General features: G+C 43.6%; 1 protein-coding gene across 1 annotated transcript; it reads left to right on the top strand.

Annotated features, from left to right (window-relative positions):
- Positions 1–1,079: 1,079 nt before the first annotated feature.
- ENDOD1 (endonuclease domain containing 1) lies at positions 1,080–15,567 on the top strand. The gene is made up of 2 exons (XM_083362833.1): positions 1,080–1,914; positions 12,931–15,567. Exons 1-2 carry the CDS (start codon positions 1,591–1,593, stop codon positions 14,047–14,049), a joined length of 1,443 nt encoding a protein of 480 aa, XP_083218959.1. The 5' UTR covers positions 1,080–1,590; the 3' UTR covers positions 14,050–15,567.
- The last annotated feature ends 8,342 nt before the right edge of the window (positions 15,568–23,909 follow it).

The following is a 23,909-nucleotide window of genomic DNA, read 5'->3' on the forward strand; positions in this document are numbered from 1 at the left end:
TAACAGTTGATTTCTATAACCTGTAATCCACATAATAACTTTACTTGATTTCCTTTTTCCCATCTTGTTCCCTTTTGCCAGCCTTAAGGTAATAAACAATTCTTGTTATTTTAGTGAACGACGATGGAGTACAAAGGTTTTCTAATATCTCTACAGATAATAATCACATCAATGTCATTATTCCTTTTCTATCTCTAGTCATTCCGGTTGTCTCATCGTGGATTCCATTTTTTTCTTAACTCCTTCTGTTTTGATTTATTGAACCACGATTAATCACAAAATACAACTGGCTGGGTCCCATTTCAGCCCCGTCGTCGTCCGCCATCAGCTGTGTCTTGCGGGCCAACAGTGCTCGGGTCACACACGTTCAGTCTGACACTCGAAGGCTGAACGCGTGAAGATCCTTAAAAGCAACGCAAACCGACCGCACCGCCATCACGGCAAAACTTCAATCCGGGGGGAGTCGAAGGGCCGTTCATACAAACGACCAAACGGCCGGGTTGTGTGAAAGCGGGCACGATTTCCCTGGGCTGGCCGGCGAGCCCGCGGTCGCTGCGCCGCAGGGAGCGTCGATTGGCCGACTCCTCAGAAAAAAAGAAAGAAAGAAAACAAAAAAAACCCTCTCCCTGACTTACTTACTTATTTATTTATTTATTTATTTATTTATTTATTTATTTATTTATTTATTTATTTACCGCCCTTTCCCGAAGGACTCAGGGCGGTTTACAGGGCATTTAAAAGAAAGTCAATACAAACGTTAAAACAAATTAAAAAAAAGATTAAATAAAACCCTGAGAAAATTAAAACCCAGTTAAAATTAAAATTAAAAAAAAAATAATGCCGCTTGGGGGTGTGTGTGTGTGAAAGCCCTAACAAGCAGGCATATACATAGAATGAAGGCTACTGCTAAGCTTGTAAGCCGCCCTGAGTCCTTCGGAGAAGGGCGGGATATAAATGGCATTAAAATAAAAATAAATAAATAAATCCCGACCGCATTGCAGCATTCCCCGCCTTCTCTCTCTCTCTCTCTCTCTCACTCCTTCCTCCTCCTCCCGTTCTGACGACCAGCGATGGCCAGGAGCCAAAAAGTCAGGCTGAGCCCCGTGACGTAGAGCAGACGGGAAGAAAAGCGCGGGCGGGAGAGGGACAGACCGACAAGACCGAAAGAAAGAGAAGGAGAGAAAGAGAGAGAGAAAGAGAGGGAGGAGAGGGAGAGGGAGAGGGGGAGAAAAAGAAAAAGGGGAGGGGGGCGCTCGCCAGGAGAAGCGCGAGGCCGCGGAGCGCGTGCAGAGCGCCGTCCCGCCCGTGAGTCAGCCCCGGTCCTCACGTGCAAGGCGAGGCCGCGCGCGCGCGCGCGCGCTCGGGCTGGAGGAGGCGCGGCGGCTGGCAAGTGGGCGCCCTTTCCTATATCACGGCCCGCTCGGAGGCTCCGCGGCTCACAGCAAGCTCCGCAGCCCTCCGGCCAGGATCGCCGGAGCTTCTCCGTCTCCCTCTCGCTCGCTCGCTCGCTCTCGCTCTCTCTGCGTCTCAGCGCGCGGCCGTTTTTCCCCTCCTCTCCCGGGCAAGGCTTCGCCGAGCCCCGGCGCCGAGATGAGAGCCGCCTTCCCCGCCTGCCTCTTGGCCCTGCTGGCCTGGGCCGCCTCGACGGAAGGCCGGGTGGTGAGCGACGAGCCGGCGGGCTTCGCCGAGTGCGACGTCTTCTTCTACCAGCGGGCTCCTCCCGCGGGCTTCCCGGCCGAGCAGGTGGCCAAGATCTGCCAGACGTTCCGCGGCCAGCCGCGCTTCGCCACCCTGTACAGCAGGCGGGAGAAGGTGCCGCTTTTCGCCGCGTTCCGGTACGCGGAAGAGGGAGCCCCCGCCGGGCAGGAGGAGGAGGAAGAGGAGGAGGAGGAGAGGTGGCTGGTGGAGCCGCAGGTGAGGAGGAGGAGGAGGAGGAAGAAGAGGAGGAGGAGGAGGAGGAGGCTCTCGGCGGCCGGAACGGGCCGGGAATGGGAGGCGGGGGTGGGGTGGGGTGGGTGGCCGAGGGCGAAAGGAAGAGCTTTTTCCGTGGAGAAGGCACGCAGCTGTCGTGGGATGTCCCACTCGGGTTGCGAGAGGAGATCCACTGGATCAGGAGGCAGGCGGTGCAATCCCCTGCTTTCCCCCGCCCCCCCCCCCCAAGTCCAGATCTTGCCTGCCTTTCTGCAAAGAGCCCTTGCAGGAATTGCGCAGTTCTGGAGAAGATGGGAGTTGACGGGGGGGTTTGTGGGGGGATGCCGAGAAGGAAAAGAGGGGTTGCGTTTGGTCTGACAAGAGATCGCTCGGGAATCCGGCTCTTAAACCCTTTGCATGCAAAGTCGTGTTTACCGGCCGCTTAGGAGGAGAGCTGCAAGTCAGGCTGCTGGGGAAGGTCCCCCACCCCTGCCTCCTTTCAACCAAAGCAAGCCCACCCACCCACCCACCCACCCCGTTCCTCAGTGAACTCATCCACCAAACCACCAAGCTGCTACTCCTTTTTGGTTTGCCTTGATGGCCCTTCTCCGAGGTGTGGGTCCCTTATAAATCGGTCCGTTCCCATAAATTGGCATCATCGCTGTGTGGGCCTTGTTGGGAGTTGGGGGAAAAAAATCCGTCACACCTGGAGGGTTAACAGGCTGGCAAAAGCTGATGCAGTCTAATCTATTATAAGGGGATGGGTGGGCAAGGGGCTCCTCTGTTGACCAAAAACATGAGGCTGTGAACTGTGCTAAGGGAAGAAACCTTTGCGACACCTTCAGGTCATATGATTCTATGTGAACACACATGTGCTTTTCATTCATTCTGTATATTTGCAACAATCTCCAGAGAAGACTTTTCCTTCCTATACCAGCAGCCTGGCCAATCTGTGGTTTGAAAAGCAGCTTGGTGCTTTTTACAGAGATTATTATTGCATTATATATTATATTATATATTATATATATTATATATTATTATATACTATATACTATATATACTATTATATACTATATACTATTATTATATACTATTACTATATATTATTATATATTCTGTAGACACACATTCAATTTAGGTGTCCTAATTGTATACTGTATACTTTTAAAATGTCATTTATAGCGTTTGACGTGCCTTTGGCATTTTACCACTATCAAATGGCTGAATGGCTATGTGGAATCCTATTAAATGCACAGTTAATATTTTAGGAGGTCACATCCATCCCATAAGTTTGCTTACTGCACAGAGACTGATTGCTTAGCAAATTTAATTAAGGAAAGCTCATATAATATGTACTGCAGTAAGTACTGTTATAAGGACAAACATAGAGAAAGAGGGGGGAGGGGAGGGAAGGGAAAGAGCCGTTAGGTTAAAAACCATGGAAGGAACTTATTGTTAAGGAATTTGTTGTGCAGAGGTCTCCTTGTGCTACCAAAGAGTTGCACAGACAAGGAAGGGTACTGAGAGCAGTAAGAGTCACACACAGGAGTACACTGAGTTGTAAAAGCAAAAAGTAGTTTACTTTTTAGGTGGTGTAAAAACAAAAATGCACAGTCAAAAAATAAACAGTCCGAGTCATTCACAATAGCAACAGTCCAAGAAGTAATCAAAAATACAAAGTCTTCTTACCGGTCCAGAGGTCAATACACAGTTCAGGTTTACAACAGTAGTAAACCAACAGCAGAGCAAAAACAGTAATAGTAGAGAGCAGTGAATTCAGAGAGAGAGAGAGAGAGAGAAGCTACGTTCCTAGCTTCCTCTTATGGCCATGAGAACACTTACACACCCATTGGCCAATTAACTTCTTAAAGACATAGCATTATGGTTAATATATTTTCAACCCAACATTGCAGGCTAACACCATATGCCTAACACTTATTATTTTAAGTTTTGTTCACTTTTAAAAACAATTTATTGGGGATTTCAAATAACAAGATAACATCCATTCTAGAATTCTGAAAGGACGACAAAAGTGTCATTCTTTCTGCCTTAATTAAAAAGAAATCCTAACTCATCAGAACAGAGACTGAGAGACCGTGGATTCTAGTCCTATACTAGGCAGAAAGCCAGTGGGTGACCTTGGGCAAGTCTCTCTCTCAAATCTAGGATGAAGGCAAGCAGTTGTGAAATCTTGCCAAGAAAAGTGAAAGAGACTTGTCTCGGCTCTTGGCAGGAGAACATTGATTTGAAGGCCCTAAAAAATATAAATCAATAGCTGTTACTTTTAATTGGTGGGATTATTTTAATCATTTGATGCACGCTTGAAGTCTTTTTTGAAATACAGATTTAGCTTCGAGAGCATTCACTTTGCACGTCTCATACCCATCTCCCAATGTAGAATCTATAGTTTTATGTCCCTAAGCATAAATATAATGAGTTACAAAGTTTCCTTGAAAAGAAAGCTCGTATCCAGTATCTGGCCATAATCCAGAAGAAGCTGTATCAATGGAGTCACTACAGAAGTATCCATAATGGTATGTGGGAAAGACCATGGGAGGCTGAACAGAGAGATGCTGACTAAGGAATGGTCAGATAAGAGACGGCATAGCCCATAGCTGTGAAATGGAAAGGGCAAAAGATTCAAAAAAACAAAAAAAAACCTGCCTAGTTTCTTAGATTGTAAAGGAGACTGCAGGAGAATTGTACCTTCAGACTTGCAAACTTTTATTATTGTTTTACAACAAAGTAGAATTAGCTGCTGTGTTTTCTATCTGATCTACCTGATAAGGCTGACAGGACTGAATGTTTCTGCATGCAGGTGCTTGACTTAGTAGGAAAGGAAATGGGAAGGGAACATTAGGAAATTCAGTGCTAATCCTTTTCTGCAATTTTATTTATTTATTTTATTCATTTTAATTCCATTTATATCCCCGCCCTTCTCCGAAGACTCAGGGTGGCTTACAAGCTTAGCAGTAGCCTTCATTCTATGTATATGCCTGCTTATTAGGGCTTTAATTTAATTTAATTTGCTAATCATCTCTTTTAAAAACAGGTATGCAGGTGAGGGAGCGGGTCTGTTGCATTCCAAAAATGGAACAGGCTAGATCCAGTTGCTCCCCTTGAGCAAAAGCAAGGCATAAAATGGGTGTGCACTGTCAGTTTGGGGAAGGCAAAGGGATTGAGGAAGAATGAATCTGATGTTCAGATTTCCCCAAACATGATTCCCTTCAGGGTTTGACCTTGGCAAGGTGATGGTAGTTTTAATCCAATGCCCAGATAACCTCTGGCTAAGGATCGATTGATTATGTGCCATCAAGTTGGTGCAGACTCTTAGTGACCAACTAAATAGGTTTTCGCCATGGTGATCTGTCCCTAACCTGGTCTTTCAAGGGTGCACCCATCACCATTGTAACTCAGTCTGTCCACTTTGCCGCTGGTCATCCTCTTCTCCTTCTTTCCATGTTTCCCAACTTCAGCCACTGGTTTTGGCACAGAACTTAACATTTCTGCTTCTCCCTCCCACGTAGTGCTGGTTAACTTGGCCGAGATATTGTCTATATAAAGGTAAAGGTTCCCCCGCACATGTGTGCTAGTCGTTTCCAACTCTAGGGGCCGGTGCTCATCTCAGTTTCAAAGCCGAAGAGCCAGCGCTTGTCCAAGGACGTCTCCATGGTTACGTGGCCGGCATGACTAGACGCCAAAGGCGCACAGAACGCTGTTATCTTCCCACCGTAGTGGTCCCTATTTTTCTACTTGCATTTTGACATGCTTTCAAACTGCTAGGTTGGCAGAAGCTGGGACGAGTAACAGGCGCTCACTCTGCTACGCGGCACTCGGGATTCGGCCCACCAAACTGCCGACCTTCTGATCGACAAGCTCAGCATCCTAACCCACTGAGCCACCGCGTCCCTTAGTATTGTCTATATGCCACATGCTAAAAACTGTCAGATTTGAGGGAGAGAGGCTGACCATTCCTTTTGATGAAAACTTTTCCGGAGGCATATGAGACGCTGCTTGTGTTGAATCTGACCTTGGAATTCAACTTGTTTTAGGACTGTTTAGGCATCTTAAGGTCTCCCAGAACAATTCCAAGATTGTCTCATTTTGTTGCCATTTGAGACTTTTATTTTACCCAGGGAAGCCACCGCTTGGAAGTTTTACACACGAGGTGCCTCTTTTAGTAGCAAGCTGGCCTCTTTTCCACTTTGACTTCACCGCTGAGGGCTTGCCAGATGTTAATTTAACAGTGCAATTAGCAACTCCTTTAAAGACTTAATTATAAACACTTTCCTGGATTGCAATGGAGAGCAATTATTTTAGGCAGGTAGGGCTTACTTTTGGTCTTCAGTCCATATCCCTAATCCTTGGCAACACGGAGGTGGGATTGTTGGGTCTGTATCTGGGCCCCCACTATCTAGGGAGAGGAGACAGGTGGTGATAGTGATAGCGCTATGACTGTAGACATGCTCCATCAGCCAAGGGGATAAGAATTTTGTTTACGACCAGCCTGGCCTAAAGAAACTGGGTAGGAGATCATTGGGCAGAGTGGTGGAGTAACTAGGATAAGATCAAGAGACCCCTGGAAGGGATTTTTGTGCAAGATGAGGTCAAACCTGGGGGCATTTCTGACACTTAACAAAATGTGCTACCTGTTTATTTTGTTAGTGTCAGAGAGTATTTAACAGAAAGCTCCTGCCAGCTTGGCAGTTTGAAAGCACATGCAAGTAGATAAATAGGTACCACTTTGCTACGGCGTTCAGTGTACCTCAGCAAATAGTCATGCCTGCCACACGACCATGGAAGCATCTTTGGACAACGCTGGCTCCCTCAGCTGAGAAACAGAGATTAGCACCGCCTCCTAGAGTCAGGCATGATTGGATAGACGGGAAACTTTTACCTTTTTAAAGGAAAGTGTTGCATGGAATGGATTGTAACAGGGGTCCCCAACCCCTGGGCTGTGGACCAGGACTGGGCCATGGCATGCCAGCAGCTGGTCTGCACAAACAAGCACAAGTCCCATTCGTGGGATGCAGGCAGCACAAAAAAAACCACACAGTCTCCGGTCTGCGGAAAAACCTCTCTCCACGGAACCGGTCCCTGGTGCCCAAAAGGTTGGGGACCTCTGGATTGTAACAAAGGATAATGCTGCCTAACAATTGGTGTTCCCCATCGATACAAATCCAGAGAGGGTGCTTTTGTCAGGATCTGAGTTGTCATTGCTATGAATGTAAGCCCAGCTTTCCATGGGTGCCATTTTCTTGGGATAATCCCATGCCGGTGCCGTAATTAAGAGATATCTCTTTGCTGTAAAGTTAAAATAAAATCTCGTTTTGTTTTGTTTGTCCCTATCCCAGAACACTCAAACTGGCTGCAGAAGCTTCTGACGTAATCCCCATCATTTTTAAGGTTAACAAAACTGGTGGAATCTGGTAGTATTTTCATGATGGACCATGACGTTCTCCCCCGGTACTGTCCTGCCTACTATTATCCATTCTATTGAGAAGAAAGCAGAGGGCATGTATGCTTATTTTCCTCCCTGAAGTTTCTCAGGCTATCTATGATCTCTCTAAGGACCTGATAAGCCGTTGGTTCCCACTGTTTGTTCCCATGTTTCCTCTGAAAGAGGCCAGGATTGTACCAACCTCTGCCCTGGCCGTGGCGGTCTGCAAACAAGCGTCTTCTCAAAACAGAAGGATATTTGACTGCAAGATGAATAGGGAAGGGAAAAGGCGACTGGGGGAGTCCCTTCAACAAACATATCCCATTGTGACGACTCAGTTGGCTGACAACAGGGCACTTGAAAGGCGAGCATTGTGTGTCCAGGGAGCGAAATAGTCTCAGGAGAAGCCTGTTTGGAGAACCAGCTGATGCCGTGCTATGTTCACTGCCTTAGCTGCGTATGCTTTTCCGGTAGCTTTCCAATTTTAGTATACGTGCTGCCGAAGCCAGCATGTGTATGTTTTTCCTGACGGGACGTGACAATAGGCGGGGTGTTTGGGTTTCAGACTGCGGCCCAGGAGAGCATCACCATTCTGAGGTGGCGAAACATTAAGCGACAAATTAATATTTCATCCGAGTTCCCCTGTGACCTCAGTGAGGCAGGGCCATGTCTACAGTAGCCTCCTTCCCCCATTCTAGATAATTGGACTAAAGCATCCATCATCCCCAGGCTGCACTTTACAGTTATTGCTGGTCTAGCTTGGATAGAAGAATGCACAGGGGTCGCAGTAGGCCTCCTTCATGCAACAGTTTACTAAATTAACTCATTTCTTGGATTTGTACAATGCACTGAATCCAGCCTCACGTTAGCCAGCAGGCTAAATTGTGTGATACTAAGAATCCTAGTAAGAATTAGATTCATTCTCTTCAAGCTTAAAAATGTATGAATAGAGTTTTTTATTGATTGTATTGTCTGGTTGTATCGAGTTTTTAATTGCCCTGTCTGGCTGTAGGACATGCCACCCAGTAGTTAGGAGGGGAAGGGCGTCTGGAAGAGATAATGTTGGGTAGCAAGATATCTTTCAGCAACATGCCTCAGGGGAAAGATTTGTTACTATTTCTGTAGCATATTTTCAGTGGTCGAGCTCTTTTGTGCTCTGTTGCACTGCTTCTTTTTCATTCGGCCTGGGAGAAACAGAAAAATGCCTGACTCACATAACGGCATAGGCCTAACTCACTTGTCTAGATTTGGGCATTTTGCAAAATCAAAAGCTACTCAAATACAGGTAGTCCTCTTCTCTTTATGGCCACAGTTGAGACAAGAATTCCTGTTGCCAAGCAAGAACAGTTGTTTTAACAATGTTTTTTGCCATGGTTGTTAAATGAATCACTGTAGTCGTTAAGTGAATCACGTCATTCAGCGAATCCAGCTTCCCTACTGATTTTGCTTGGCAGGGAATGTTGTAAATGGAGATCATGTAACACCTGGATGTTGCAACTTTCATAAATATATCCTGATTACCAAGTGCCTGATTTTGATCATGTGACCACAGGGATGGTGTGACGGTCATAAGTGCAAGGGTCAGCTGTAAGTCACTTTTTTCATTGCTGTAGTAACTTTGAACAAATAGCTTGTAAGTTGAAACTGAATAGGGCATCATGTCATAGACAAACTCCAGGCAGTAGTTCATAACTCACATTAAAAATACATGCGCAGATGAATGTGTGAAACAATTGCACTCAGCAATGTTGCACAATAGTTGACTGCTACTGACAACATTTAGGCACAACCAGTTGAAATGATACACTCAATGTGTGACACTTAACCCCAAAAGTGCAACCCTCATTTTGGGCTTAACTCTTTATCTGTTGTATCAGTGTAGCGTTGTTTGCGTGAGTGGCTGGAGATCCCCACTGATTTGGAAGGAAAACAGCGGTGCATCACTTTTTGTTATATATTCAGCTGAGTTTTGGTTGATCTGGGGGAAACAATAGCAACAGAAGGAGCAGCAGTGGTGATGAAGATGGGACTTGTTGAGAGTAATCTCAAAGACCAGCTTTCTGTTCATTTCTATGTGAAAAATGATCGGTTCAATTTAAAGAGGAATGGTTGAATGGAAGATAAATAATCTTTGATCCTTTCCCATCTCCATATAGAACCTAGGCAACTGGTGGAGAAATAATAATAGTAGTAGTAGTAGTAGTAGTAGTAGTAGTAGTAAAGTTGGAAGGGACCTTGGAGGTCATCTAGTCCAACCCCCTGCTCAGGCAGGAAACCCTATACCATTTCGGACAAATGGCTATCCAGTCTCTTCTTAAAGACTTCCGGTATTGGAGCATTCACAGCTTCTGGAGGCAGGTTGTTCCACTGGTTAATTGTTCTGACTGTCAGGAAGTTTCTCCTTAGTTCTAGGTTGCTTCTCTCCTTGGATTAGTTACCATCCATTGCTTCTTGTCCTGCCTTCGGGCGCTTTGGAGAATAGCTTGACTCCCTCTTCTTTGTGGCAGACCTTGAAATATTGGAAGACTGCTATCATGTCCCTCCTCGTCCTTTTCTTCATTAAACTACTAGACACACCCAATTCCAGCAGCCGTTCCTTATATGTTTTAGCCTCCAGCCCCTTAATCACCTTTGTTGCTCTTCTCTGTATTCAAGTAATCTATGTGGTGAGATGCATTTCTGTGAAAATGAGAGAACATCTATCAAGACGGATACTACATCCGCCAAGCCGATTTCAGGCACATTGTCTTGTCTCTTCCCAAGTGAGAGTTGGAGACAACCATGCAACTTATGGGTATCTTTTAAGAGGGAGTACTGCTTTGTGGCATTTGAATTGAATTGGAGATGTCAAAATTGACTATTCTAATTAAAGATAATCTGTTTAGTTTTGTTCCTTTTGGGAACCACTTCTGGACTTTGTACTCAAAATTGGAAAAAAAAAACACAAAAAATTGACTTTAGGTTGTGAGAATTAGAATGACTTTGTTGTTTGGCTTGAAACTTTTAGAAATATGAACCAAAAGACCGAGGATTGTAACTTTTTCTGTCTTCTGCGGCAATGAAAAAAGTAGGAAGTCAGAACTTTTCTCCTCCTTTTCTTTCTGCACCTCTCTTCCTTTTTTAAAAAAACTTTCTTCCCTTTAGTTTCTACTTGTATTTTACCTAATAATAAATTTAAAAGTGACCTGACCGTTTTTCACATTTACAACCGTTGCAGCATCCCCATGGTCACATGATCAAAATTTGGATGCTTGGCAACTGATTCACATTTATGACGGTTGCCGTGTCCCGTGGTCGTGTGATCGCCTTTTGTCACCTTCTAAGACAAGCAAAGTCAATAGGGAAGCCAGAGTCACTTAAGAACTACGTTACTAATTTAACAACCGCAGTTTCACTTAACAATTGTGGCGAGGAAGGTCATAAAATATGGGGCAAAGCTCACTTAGCAGCAGAAATGTTGCGCTGAGTTGTGGTCTTAAGTGAAGGTCATGTCAATAGACAGGTGGCTTCTAGGCAGGTGCAGAAGGCCGTTGATTAGAGACAAGCCATCAGAAACCAGACTTGTCAGATTGGTGAGAACTGCGACAGTTACCTGTTCTAGCAATGGTTTTGAAATCATAGTTGGTGGTTGTATGCAAAATCCCCCATACCAGTGAGCATATCTTTGTGGAAATAAAACTCTACTCTTGTTTATTTAATGCAGGGGTCTTCAAACTTGGCAACTTTAAGACATGTGGACTTCAACTCCCAGAGTTCCTCACCTAGCCCTTTACCTTTACCTAATTTAATGGAATACAACTGAGCTATCAGTGGCCAACACATTCCTGAATTATGTAAAGGTAAAGGTTCCCCCGCACATGCGTGCTAGTCGTTTCCAACTCTAGGGGCCGGTGTTCATCTCCATTTCAAAGCCGAAGAGCCAGCGCTTGTCCAAGGACGTCTCCACGGTCATGTGGCCGGCATGACTAGACGCCAAAGGCGCACGGAGCGCTGTTACCTTCCCACCGTAGTGGTCCCTATTTTTCTACTTGTATTTTTACGTGCTTTCGAACTGCTAGGTTGGCAGAAGCTGGGACGAGTAACAGGCACTCACTTTGTTATGCGGCACTCGGGATTCGACCCGCCAAACTGCTGACCATCTGATCGACAAGCTCAGCCTCCTAACCCGTAGTCACTATTAATTTCCCAAGACTGAGGTGGGAATTTCCATTTTTGTTTAATGTTATCCTGCCTGGAGTGGTAAAGACTTCTAGGCTTTTTACTTGAGGTATCCTGGAATGTGACAGAATGTAAACTCTTCTGACTACGTGCTTCTGATTCACAAAAGTTGAGGAATGTTCGGGATGTTACCAAAGGCATAGAACTCATTCTTGCTTTGGAGAAGGAATGTTAGACTCTGTGAATCAGAAATTGGCATAAAACCCTGTTACAGAAGGTAAACTCTTCTGACTATGGAGTAGGAGTCAGAAGAAGTGGCTCATAACACGAGGCTGCAAAAATCTGAAACAGGAAGACAGGTCTCTGTGTAAGGCTGATCCAGGTGGTTTATATATCTTCATGACTGAAGAAGCAATCAATGTAAGGTTTCTGCATGTACAAAGCCAGCCTCCTTCTGGATTAATTCCATAAATCATGGTTATATTAATCATCTATAAACTATGTCATGAGATTATTAGCCTGACCTTTAAAAATAACATCGTAAGTATATACTAAGCTCTCTTGGGGTTGCCTCAAAATCTTTCCAGCATTCTTTTTGCCAAGAGGCCCATGAATTTATTGCTCCACAACCCATAAATAGTACCAAAACAAATATAAAATCAGAAATTTCAGTTGTCGCCATTGCTAGCTGTTAGTTCTAGATTTCAACAATTGCAGTGTATGTTTGCAATTTGCCTTTTTTGAACATTTAAAATTATGCATAATTTCAAGCTCTTAACTCTGGACATAGGCTTTGTTATAAAAAAAGCAATCTGCCAAATTTAAAAGGACAATACCAGGATTGTCTTAAAACAACCATCACCAAAATGTTGGAAATGATTTGTTATTTTCCAAAATTATGGAGTTTTGTGATGCTCTTTAAGCTCTGCTGTTTGCTTGCAGGTTTATTTATTTTTATATCCTGCCTTTATTAATTTTATAAATAACTCAAGGCAGCAAATATGCTTAAACCTTCCTCCCCCTCCTCCTGTTTTCCCTACAACAACAACCCTGTGAGGTGAGTTGGGCTGAGAAAGAGAGTGACTGGCCCAAAGTCACTCGCCTGGTTTTGATGCCTAAGTCAGGACTAGAACTCACAGTCTCCTGGTGATTGGGCCCAAGTCACCCCAGCCAACTTTCATGCCTAAACCAGGACTAGAACTCACAGTCTCCTGGTTTCTAGCTTGGCGCCTTAATCTTTGAACCACACTGGCTCTAAGATGTTTCATTACCCACTTTGGTAGCATCATCATTGCAGATTTCCAAAATATTCCTTCCAACCATTTATTGGCCTTAGTGGGTGCATTAGTACCTTACAGGAAATGGCTCAGATTACAAACATGAGTTGTGAATTCAGCAATTGCTCTTATTCCTTTTTTCAGATTGATGACCCTGGGAATAATCAGGCGGAAATGATGCCGGAAGCTGAGCTTGCAGAGTCAGTGGAACATCTGGGTAAAAACCAGGCCCTCACGGCAGATTATGTAGACTCCGGCTATGAGAGGGGGCGCCTAAACCCCAGCTCTCTTCACAAGGGCGATCACCGCGTTGCCACCCACACGCTGACCAACACAGTGCCGCTCTCCCCTCCTTTGCAGGACCTTTGGCACTGGGAAGTTGAGCAGCTCGTCAGCCACGCGTTGGCCCCTCACTGTCAAAATGGGAAAGATCTCCATCTCCTCTCAGGAGCGATGCCTTCCTCTCTCAAGGCAAAGGACAAAATCGCAGTCCCCAAGTTTGTCTGGCTGGCAGCTTGCTGTGACAGTGGTGCCGAGTCCTGGTCGGTGGGATTTATTAAAGAGGCCGATGCCGAGAGTCGTCTGGAAGACCTAACGGTAGACGCTCTGGAGAAGAAGCTTCCTGCAGGAACCGAGCTCTTTAAGAACCGCTGTGGCCACGACCGACAGGATCCCAAGAAATTGGAGACGGTGTTGAGCTCGGTGAAGGAAGTCCAAGCGAAGAAACCAACCTGTGTGAAAAAGCCCGCTCAACATAAGCACACCCAGACCCCCAAGGAGCAGAGTGGCTTTCTGAAGAATTTTTTTCATTTCATCGTTAGCTCTATCTTGAAACTGCTTCAGTTCATTTGCTATCTGGTTTGCCAACTTGTGAAGTGTGTGTGGTGTTTGCTCAAGTGCATTGTCCAGAAGATTTTCAGCGGAGTGTGCACCTTCGTCAAAGGGATAACCACCGCCCTGCTGGATATCTTTATCTGTCTGGCCCAAGTGGGTGTCAGCATCTTGAATGGTATTGCAAAAAACATCTACAATGTTCTCATGGTAACCTACAGGATTCTTAGCGTGCCCGTTAATCTGATCCTGGATATTTTGTCTTTCCCTTTTTACACTCTGGGTGCCATTCCAGGTGTGCTCAAAGATATTGCTTCAGGCATTGGGGGCTTATTCTTATTGGCCATTGATGCTACCACAAGCTTGGTGAAGGGCCTAAACCATGTTGTGTCTGTCGTAGCTAAGAAGCTTCTTCCCACGACTGTTTTTTAAGAATGACTCCAGAGATTTATCTTCCAAAGCAATACTTGTCCTCTATATTGCTTATCTTCAGCTACTCTTATATGTATTTATTGTGGTGACATTTCCAGTGATGAACCGATGTTCTGGTAACATGGGTGAGCTACGTAAACCTGAAATGGGAATTTAATGGCGAATTAAAATTGCACTTATTGTAAAACGTTGAACTTGTGGAGCTGTTGAACTTATTGGCTTCCTAGCTTGTGTCCAGCCTTTTGAAAAACATGGAACACACTGGATCTGAGGTCCTGTTGACTAAAACATTTAAAATGTGAATATTGCATTGTTCTTAGCAAGCAGTGGTTGTCCAAAACTTTTGGCTCTCTGGATAACCCAACAACCTCTAGTTGTGCTGGATTGCAGTTGCCGTCACTTTCAACCAGAATAATCCTCCACTGTGCTAGGTAGAAATTTTGGATGTTGTAATTCAACTCCTCTGGAGGACATTGGGATGGAGACAGTCGAGTTTTAGAATATGGAAAGGATTTTCCTGGGGGTGCGAATGGTTTTTCAAAGATTGTAATGGTTTTGTAGGCCAAATTTACCTTAGTACAATGATAGAAGTTTGAATTCAGTGACCCCAAATTTAATGCTGCTTAAAATAGAAGTGTGATTAGAGAGAAGGCCATCTGCTTAACACCCCAGTTACTGAGCCATGGCTACTAATACTCATGATCTGTACATTATGCTTGCTTCATTATCTTCAAGGCAAGTAACAGGGTTGGTAAATTAGGGCAGTATTTTAGGAACCCATCAACTAAAGTTTGCTGAAGAGAAAATGCATTTCTAAAACGAAGTGCAAAGAGATTGACTTAGTCCTTCATTTAGTCCTTCATCTCACATTGGACATAAATGGGATTCACACATTGTGGAAAGCTTCTCGTTGTTTTAACTGATTAATTGAATAAGCCACAATTACCTTGTTTCATACAACAGACTAAGCCCCTAAAGTATGGTTTTCAGATTACAGTGGCTGGGGTCTTGTAAGATGCTAAGCCCAACAAATCACCTTGGGCTTGATCACGGACAATTGCCGTGGATCTCTGGTAAGAAGCCACCATGAGGTCACACTTGCCATGATGTCATCGTACAAATGATGTTACTTGGATAATTAATGCAATTCGCATGATGACATCATGGCATGTGTCATGCCACTTGCCTCTTAGGAGGCTCACTACAATTGCCTGCATCAAGTTCAGCTCCTCACCCCAAAAGAATAGAGTAGGTGAGGAGAGTATTGAGCAAATACCCAGGATTACTTACTGCATTGAGCCAAATAATGTATGTGAAGTGCTAGATACTGTTCATGTATTGCTGCTATGTATATTTTGGTATCCTATACTGTATTCTTTCCGCCAGTTTGTAGTTTTCTGCTTTCTGGTTCCAAAGTCTGTCTGTGGGTGGGTTACAAATAAAAAGACAGTATATGTATTAAAACCCAACCAGCCAGAAGAACAAAATACCAACAATAAATCAACCATAATGCCTGTGTCCTTCACAATTGCCCTGTCTCCAAGGTGTGAGAGAACAAGCCGCTGTAACCGTTTTCTAAATGACATGAGAGAGCACCAGCTTAGTGTAGTGGTTAAGATACCAGGGTAGAAAGAAGAAAACCATCAGTTCTAGACTTGTATTAGGCATGAAGCGAGCTGGCTGACCCTGGGCCAGTCCCTCCATCCTCAGCCCTAGGAAGAAGGCAATGGCAAAGCCACTTCCAAAGTCTTGTCAAGAAAACCTCAGGGACTTGTCCAGGCAATCTCCAGCAGTCAACACTGACTTAAAGCAATATTGCATCTGAAGTCTACCAAACAGGTTCAAAGAATTAAGGATTTATTGAAATATATGGGTATTTACGAATGGTAGCTTGAAAGATACCCCTCTTCTCCTGCAGAAACATTAACAATACCTTTCTTAGTCCCTTAGCTGAGATGATGCAGGACCCAAAATAAGGATTTTTTTTCTTAGTCTTCAGGATGAAGAATTACCAAACCCAAATTCACTGTGTTTTGTGCAGAAAGGAATGGCCTTTTGTGCAAAATTAGCACCAGCAATGCAAAAAGGGACATTGTAAGCCACCCACAGTCACCCTGCGGTGAGGTGGGGGGGGGGAAATAAATTTAATTAATAAATTAATAATTGATTGATCAAGTAAATTCTGTGGAAGTCCCAGGATTTGCAAAAGACTTCTAGAACAGCCCCATACAGTTTTCCTCCTGTAAGATGTGTGAACATAGAAGGCAAACATTTTGCAGTCCCTGCACCCCCAACTATTTTTATTCTGCATTGTAGTGGTTTCTTAAAATATATGTAGGTTTTGAAGTTGCTGCAGGACATTTAGATGAAGCACAGCACAGAAATTCAATTGTTAAGAGAATAAAACAGCATTTTCTCGAGGGCAGTGGATGTCATATTTTATGAAATTACGGACCACTGAAGAAATATTTAGAGCATGCAAGAACCACTCATTTAAATAGAGTTAAGATACAGAAGGATCTTGACAGACTTGAACGCTGGGTGCTATCTAACAAAATGAAATTCAATGGTGAAAAAAGTAAGGTTCTACATTTAGGCAAGAAAAAACAAATGCACAGGAATAGTATAGGAGGTGGTACCTTGCTCAATAGTAATAACTGTTAGAGGGATCTCAGAGTCCTAGTGGACAGTCACTTAAATATGAGCCAGCAGTGTGCTGCAGCTGCCAAAAAAGCCAACACAGTGCTAGGCTGCATTAACAGAGGGATAGAATCAAGAACACGTGAAGTGTTAATATCGCTTTACAATGCCTCAGTAAAGCCACACTTGGAATACTACATTCAGTTTTGGAAACTACGATGTAAAAAAGATGTTGAGACTCTAGAAATAATTCAGAGAAGAGCAACAAAGATGATTAGGAGACTGGAGGCTAAAACATGAAGAAGGGTTACTGAAATTGGGAATGTCCAGTTTAATGAAGAGAAGGACTAGGAGGTGACGTGATAGCCATGTTCCAATATCTCAGGGGCTGCCACAGAGAAGAGGGAGAGTCAAGCTATTCTCCAAAGTGCCCGAAGGCAGAACGAGAAGCAACGGATGGAAACTAATCAAGGAGAGAAGCAACCTAGAACTAAGGAGAAACTTCCTGACAGTTAGAACAATTAACCAGTGGAACAACCTGCCTCCAGAAGTGGTGAATGCTCCAACACTGGAGGTTTTTAAGAAGAGACTGGACAACCATTTGTCTGAAATGGTATAGGTTCTCCTGGTTGAGCAGGGGACTGGACTAGACGACCTCCAAGGTCCCTTCCAGCTCTATTCTATTCTAAATGCTCTTCCTTGCTGCTTTTTTCCTCTTGTAAGAATATAAGTTCACTTTTAGGAGCAGCTAAAGTAACGATCTGTTCCATTTTGGAAGGCTTTTTAAAACTAAACTTTGTTTACTGACAAGAGTTAGTCCAAAATTAAGTTTTTTATTTCCTGCTCGAGTCATTTTACGTATTGCAATTGACCCACCTGTATTTTCTCTGTATTCCAGTTTGGGCCTGCTATTAGGCTCATCTCTAGTGCGATTCTATGCATGGATTTTTTTTCAAGCCCAGTGCATGTCAGTACAAAGGTTTCTGTTGTCTCAGCACGCCCCATTTTTGCTGTTTGATACACAAACAAGGATAGAAATGAGAGTGACATTGATGTGAAACTGATAAGAGGAATGGCAGTGAAAGCGATGAAGAGCTAAATCCATTTCCATATATTGTAAAGCAGGGGTCTTCAGACTTGGCCTTCCATGGAATTTCCCTTGAATTTTTATATGAACGTTTCCTCTACTACTAATTAGCACATCAGAAATACCAGGAGCGGGGCACAAAGAACGTCAATTTGAAATCAAGCTTATTTATATCTTAGCAACTGAAGTTGTCACTCAGTGCCACAATCCATAATGTGAAATATGTAAGATTGAATCACCCAAGTGTTGTGTTCCCACTCTAGCCAGAGTAGCCAAGATGAGCAAAACTTGATTTAGACTTGTCTGCAACTGTGTGTAGGTGTCGACACACACCCATGCTGCACAGAGGTTGAAGGGTAAGCATAGGCTGCAGGTTATTACAGACGGGTTGACATACATGCCTCCCAAATCTCAACTATGTGAGGTGTGGAAAGGCACATCCTGCATGCTGACTGGTTGATCCAACTTCCTATTGGTGCTTTGTTGTTTAAGCCAGGGGTCCCCAACCCCCTCGGGCCACGGTCTGAGGCCTATTTGGAATTGGGCCGCACCAGTGGCTGGCTGGAGCGTGCGTTGAAGTGCAGCTCAACTTGTGTGGTGGGCACTCGTGCGCACGTGTGCTGGCTCACTGTTCACACAAGTTGAGCTGCATGCATGAACCAGCCCACCACTTGTGCAAGGGCTGTGTGTGCACGTGCCAGTTCATCGCTTGGTTGCTCAGCCCAGTTCCCCTCTTTCCTCCCCCCCCCCAGCCAAGCTGCAAAGGTTGAGGGCCACTGGTTTAAGTACCCCCTAGCCCAGGGGTCCCCAACCCCTGGTCCGTGGACCAGTACTGGGCTGCGGCATGGCAGCAACCGGTCTGCACAAACAAGCAAAGCCCCACCTGTGGGATGCAGGCAGCACATAAAACCACGTGTCATCTGGTCCGTGGAAAAACCTCTCTCCACAGAACCGGTCCTTGGTGCTCAAAAGGTTGGGGACCTCTGCCCTAGCCAGAACATTAACTTTTGCAGAATTATGAATGCACCATCTCTGAATGACAGACCCATACATTCCCTGACGTCCAGTGATGCTTTAGTCTTCAGCATATCAACTGCGGAGGCTACAGACTGCAAAGCATTTGTAATGGTCTCGTTTTGGTAAGCAGCTTCTGAATAGCAATAGAACAATGGCTTTTAAGCTGTGGGGTCAAATTACACCTTTTCCCAGCCTTGAATGGTATCATTAACTCCCCTCCAAAAAAACTAACAAAAGACTTGTTTCACAGGAAATTACAGTACAAATTCCTACAGTATATTTTATCCAGCATATGCCCAAATAACCCCCAGGTTAAGACCACTGCATTAGAAATTGCAAGTAGTCCTTGACCTAATATCACAACTGGGACTAGAATTTCTGTTGCTAAGCAAGGTGAGTGTTAAATGAGTCACACCTAATTTTTATGACCTTTGGTTAGTAAATGAATCACATGGTCATTAAGCCAATCCCACTTGATTTTGCTTGCCAGAAGCTGGCTTCCCGGTCACAAATGGTGATTATGTGATCCTGGGACACTGCAACCGTCTCAATTACATACTGGTTGCCAAGTGCCTGAATTTTAATCACTCGACCATGGGGATGCTTCATTGGGTTGACAAGTGTGAGGACCTTTTCAGAATAATAAATTTCATAAAACGCTTTCATGAACTGCAGCTCTAGATAAACTAGCTTCCATTTGTTAGTGTGAAAAGGGCTTCTAGGCTTGGAGTAAGTATTTCTAACCTAACATCGCCCCCTTGTGTTAAAGAGTAGGGACTACATAAGCCTCTTAATTTAAAAAAACCAAAAGGGTTTCAGGATTCAGTTACAATTAATAGAAATAGTACTTACTTATACCGCTTCAATCTAAGCAGTTTACAGAGTCAGCACATTGCTCCCTGTAATCTGGGTCCTCATTTTACCGACAACAGAAGGATGGAAGGCCGAGTCAACTTCGAGCCTGGTAGGGGTAGTTTAATTAAAAGCTCATAGATTAATATTTGAAATACCTTTTGTTGCAATGCAAAGGACTTGTGGCATATGTCAAACATATTGATTTTAAAGTAAAAAAAATAACAGCAAAAAAGAACACACACACACACACACAATAGCTTCAGCTACCTTGTCGGAACTGATTTATTTTATTTATTTTATTTTATTTAGTTAGATTTACATACCGCCCTTTCCCGAAGGACTCAGGGCGGTTTACAGGGCATTTAAAAGAGAGTCAATACAAATGTTAAAACAAATTAAAAAAGATGAAATAAAACCCTGAGAACAATAAAAAACCCAATTAAAATTAAAATTAAAAAATTCTCAGCCTGGGCCAGAGAGTTCGAAGAGCCAGGCCTTCAAGTCCCGGCGGAATGAACGGAGGTCAGGGGCAGTCCTAAGCTCCGCAGGCAGCTGGTTCCACAGGGCAGGCGCACCCACTGAGAAGGCCCTACCCCTGGGTGTTACCCGCCGGCACCCTGAGAAGACCCTCCCTGTGGGAGCGCACTGGACGAAGGGAGCTTGATGCTGGCAGCAGGTGTTCCCTCAAATATCCTGGACCCTCACCATTTAGGGCTTTATAGGTCATCACCATCACCTTGATGGTTGACTGATGTAATTTGATTGGATAATCATGGTGTGTGTGTGTGTGTGTGTGTGTGTGTGTGTAGGACAGCTTTAAAAAAAAGTTACAGCAGCATGTACCGTGAAGTAATAAATTCTGGCCTGCTATATGTGTGACTGCTCACTTTTGCAAACTGGGATATGCCATCTGGTTCTTTGGGCAATAATGTATATAACATTGGTTTACCACTGACATCATCTAGGATGTTTTTCCCCAACTTAGGCCAATTTAAAGACACACGGTATCACCATCCTGATAGGCACTGTGCTTCTGATCCACCAAAGTTGAGGAATGTTGGGACGTTACCAAATACACAATAAAAGAGATGGTGCCATTCATTGAACTGAAAATAAGAAACAGGACAACAGGTGGGGTTTTTTTTTGCCAGTTTTATTGAACCAGTAAAATTCCTGCTGATAACAATGAAAGAGATTTCAGCAAGTATAAATGCTATACAGTTTTAACAAACCCCATTCTTCCGTACCTATAAATAGATTTTTTTTCTTGAAAACCTCATAAAAAGTGCAGATTTTATGAATTGCTTGTTAACAGGTTAATATGCGCACACATATTACTTTATTGAAAAATATGTTTCGTTTCAGCTCACTAAATTTTTTTTTTCTGGATCTGCTCAAATACAATTCTAGATGAGTAACTAAAAGCTTAAACCAAGAAAGGCAGGGGGAAAAAATGTAAGTCACACAGATAGATCCAGTAAGATTGGCTCGCCCATTATACATCTTGGTTAGAAAATGTAAGCTAAAGTCTTGGTTAGATCTTAAATCTGCACATTTTCAAAAAGAATGGGTCTATGTTGCTATTTTCATTTTGCTGGTGTTATGAAGGGTAATCTAAAGCCCACAAGTGCTCCAGTTATTCCTGTGATATTAGTATTTTGGAGTGTAGGAAAGGGACACCCCAGTCAACTTTTTGTCGCTCTGAAATAACTTCAAACACGTCCTGAGGTAACAGAATCAAAGTTATCCAAGACTACATTAACACAATAAAAATCCTTTCCTCCCAATCTCACCCTTTTTACTGGCATTAAATTATTGGTGGAAAAAAGCCTGCTGGTCAGTTGCAAGCAACGAGTGGGCCAAATATGGGTCACTCAGAGGATACTCTATTGGAGCATCCTTGTAGCCAATCAAAGATGTATTTTGATTTTTGTCTATGTCCTTACTTCTGGCTCCAGGGAAAAGTGAAAATACACAAAGCTCCTCTTCCCACACGTCTGACAAATCTTCTTGGAGATAAACTTTGGACAGCAGGTGAAAAAGGGAAATGGACTATATATTTCCCCAGGGTGTTCATTCTTCCACACATTCTGCCTGCCCTGTGTTGTGGTTTCTCTTAAGCGTTAGGTATCAATTCTGCATTTTCCCAATACTTTTTTGAACAATCATGAAGAGGCATTCCTATGTGAAATCTCTTATCTGGATTCTTATGTTGCTAACCAACCATTCCCACAGGTTTAGAACAGTACAAATGATTTTGTCTCTTCCATGTACATAATTTCACATTACCCATACTAAACACATGATCTCAAATTAATAGGAAAGGACAGTTTTAAATGGTTACGGGTTATTCAGTCACTTATAAAAAACAAAACAAAAAACAGAGACACCAAACCCTAAAAAGCTTAAACCCACAGACATATCTTCATTCTCTCCCCACGAACCAGAACACACACAAAGACAGCCCATATACACATACATAATACAGCCGTGGAAATTCTAAATAATATAAGCTTAATCTACGTACAGCCGTAACACAGTACACAACTGAAGGTGGACATAATCCCACCTCACTTCTGGCTGCAATTCTACATTTCACAACTTGTGAAGGAAAAAAAAAAGTTACAGTAACAAAGTCAAGGACCATAAAGGCCTATCACAGCTTCTAGAAATACACTACATTTAATGGGAGGAGAAGACATGTTTCCCCAAAAAGCCCATTGGAAAAAAGTGATTTCATTATTTTTTTTTTGGAGTATTCACCAAGTGCAACTCGATGTTTATAGATGCAACTTCAATCTCAGAGCCTGTTGACTGGGCCACTCAGCATACATTCAGGCGCCATTAGATAACAACAAGAAGGACTATACCAGCCTTCCCCACTCTAGACAGGCTTGGAGGTGTGGTCAGCCTACATTTGGAGAGTGGAAGTCTGGGAAAAATCCAGATTGTGATGACCTGCTTATTGTGATAAATTTTTGGTGTGTTTTTTTAAACTGGGCCCACATCCACTGGGATTGTAATAAGGCCATTAGGGGATGTGGTACAGAGGAGCATGAGGACTTTCTGCTGGATCCTTCTTGATCCATTTCTATCTTTTCGTAAGTGAAGAATTCAGCAGAATTTACGTATATGGCTGAACACTCAATTTGCTTCTTTGCCTTTTAAGTAAATTGGAAAGACACCCCCTCCCCCCGCTTCACAGTGATGTGGAAGGATTTGGCAGGGCTTCTGGGGGAGAAGCTGAGGTGGGAGAAGTAGAGCGTGCTTCGGTGAACCTCGCTCCCCTTGTATGGTTGACCACTTGTCTCAGGTCTTCATCCAACCACAACTTGATACAAGCCGGGTTTTTAGAGCAAAGCGCCATTCCAAATGCTATACCTATTCAGGCTGCTTGTTCAGGAATCATGCGTGGTGAACTTGAAAGAAGAGGGAGAAATTGCGATGAAAACCTTTTTTTAGGGTTCGCTAACTGAATGATTCAGGAGATCAACCAGTGTCCATCTATTATGTATAGACTCGTGTGTTGCTCTCTGCGGTGCCAGTCTACAAAAGAAATCAAATATTTTTGAAGTTCTGTCTCACAGGAATCTAAACTTTGAGTGTTCCCTAGTTGAAATTTTGAGCAACCCCGAGCCTCAAATCGTAACCCCTTGCTTTCTCCCTTGGGGAGAAAGGAAGTTTTATTTGGAGGCTGCCGAAGTAGGCACAGAAGTACATAATATCAAAGGCAATCTAGATCCAGCAACCATTTTTTTCCCCTATGCTGACCTCTCCTGAATGATTTAGTCAGGAAGCCTTAAGAATATTTTATATCCGTTCCTCCCTCTTCATTCAAGTTCTTGCACTCTGAGGCAGCGTAGACTGCAAAAGGTTGAGTCAACCTTTCTTTTTCTGATACCCTTCTGGTCATGCTGGGTTTCAACCACCATCATCCCCAGTCAGCATTTCCCCAAAGAACTGATCACTCTTAATTCAAAGCACCCTGAAGCATGCATGTATACAGAGAAGGTTTAAAAACAAAAGCACAGAGAGAAGAAATTTTTACCGAAACTAAGAATTATGTAGCTTTTTGCCCAAAAAGGAACTATTTCCACATACAGATTTCTCCACCTGATCAGAAACATCTTTTGACAGTTGTCCCAAAGGTACTTTTCCAAAAAAGGCAACTGGACTTTCTTGGTATTTTTCCTTTGGAAACATTTCGCTTCTCATCCAAGAAACCTCTTTGGCGAAACGTTTTCAAAGAAAAAAAACAAAC

This window comes from Vipera ursinii, assembly GCF_947247035.1.
Source record: "Vipera ursinii genome assembly, chromosome: 4".
Taxonomy (NCBI): domain Eukaryota; kingdom Metazoa; phylum Chordata; class Lepidosauria; order Squamata; family Viperidae; genus Vipera; species Vipera ursinii.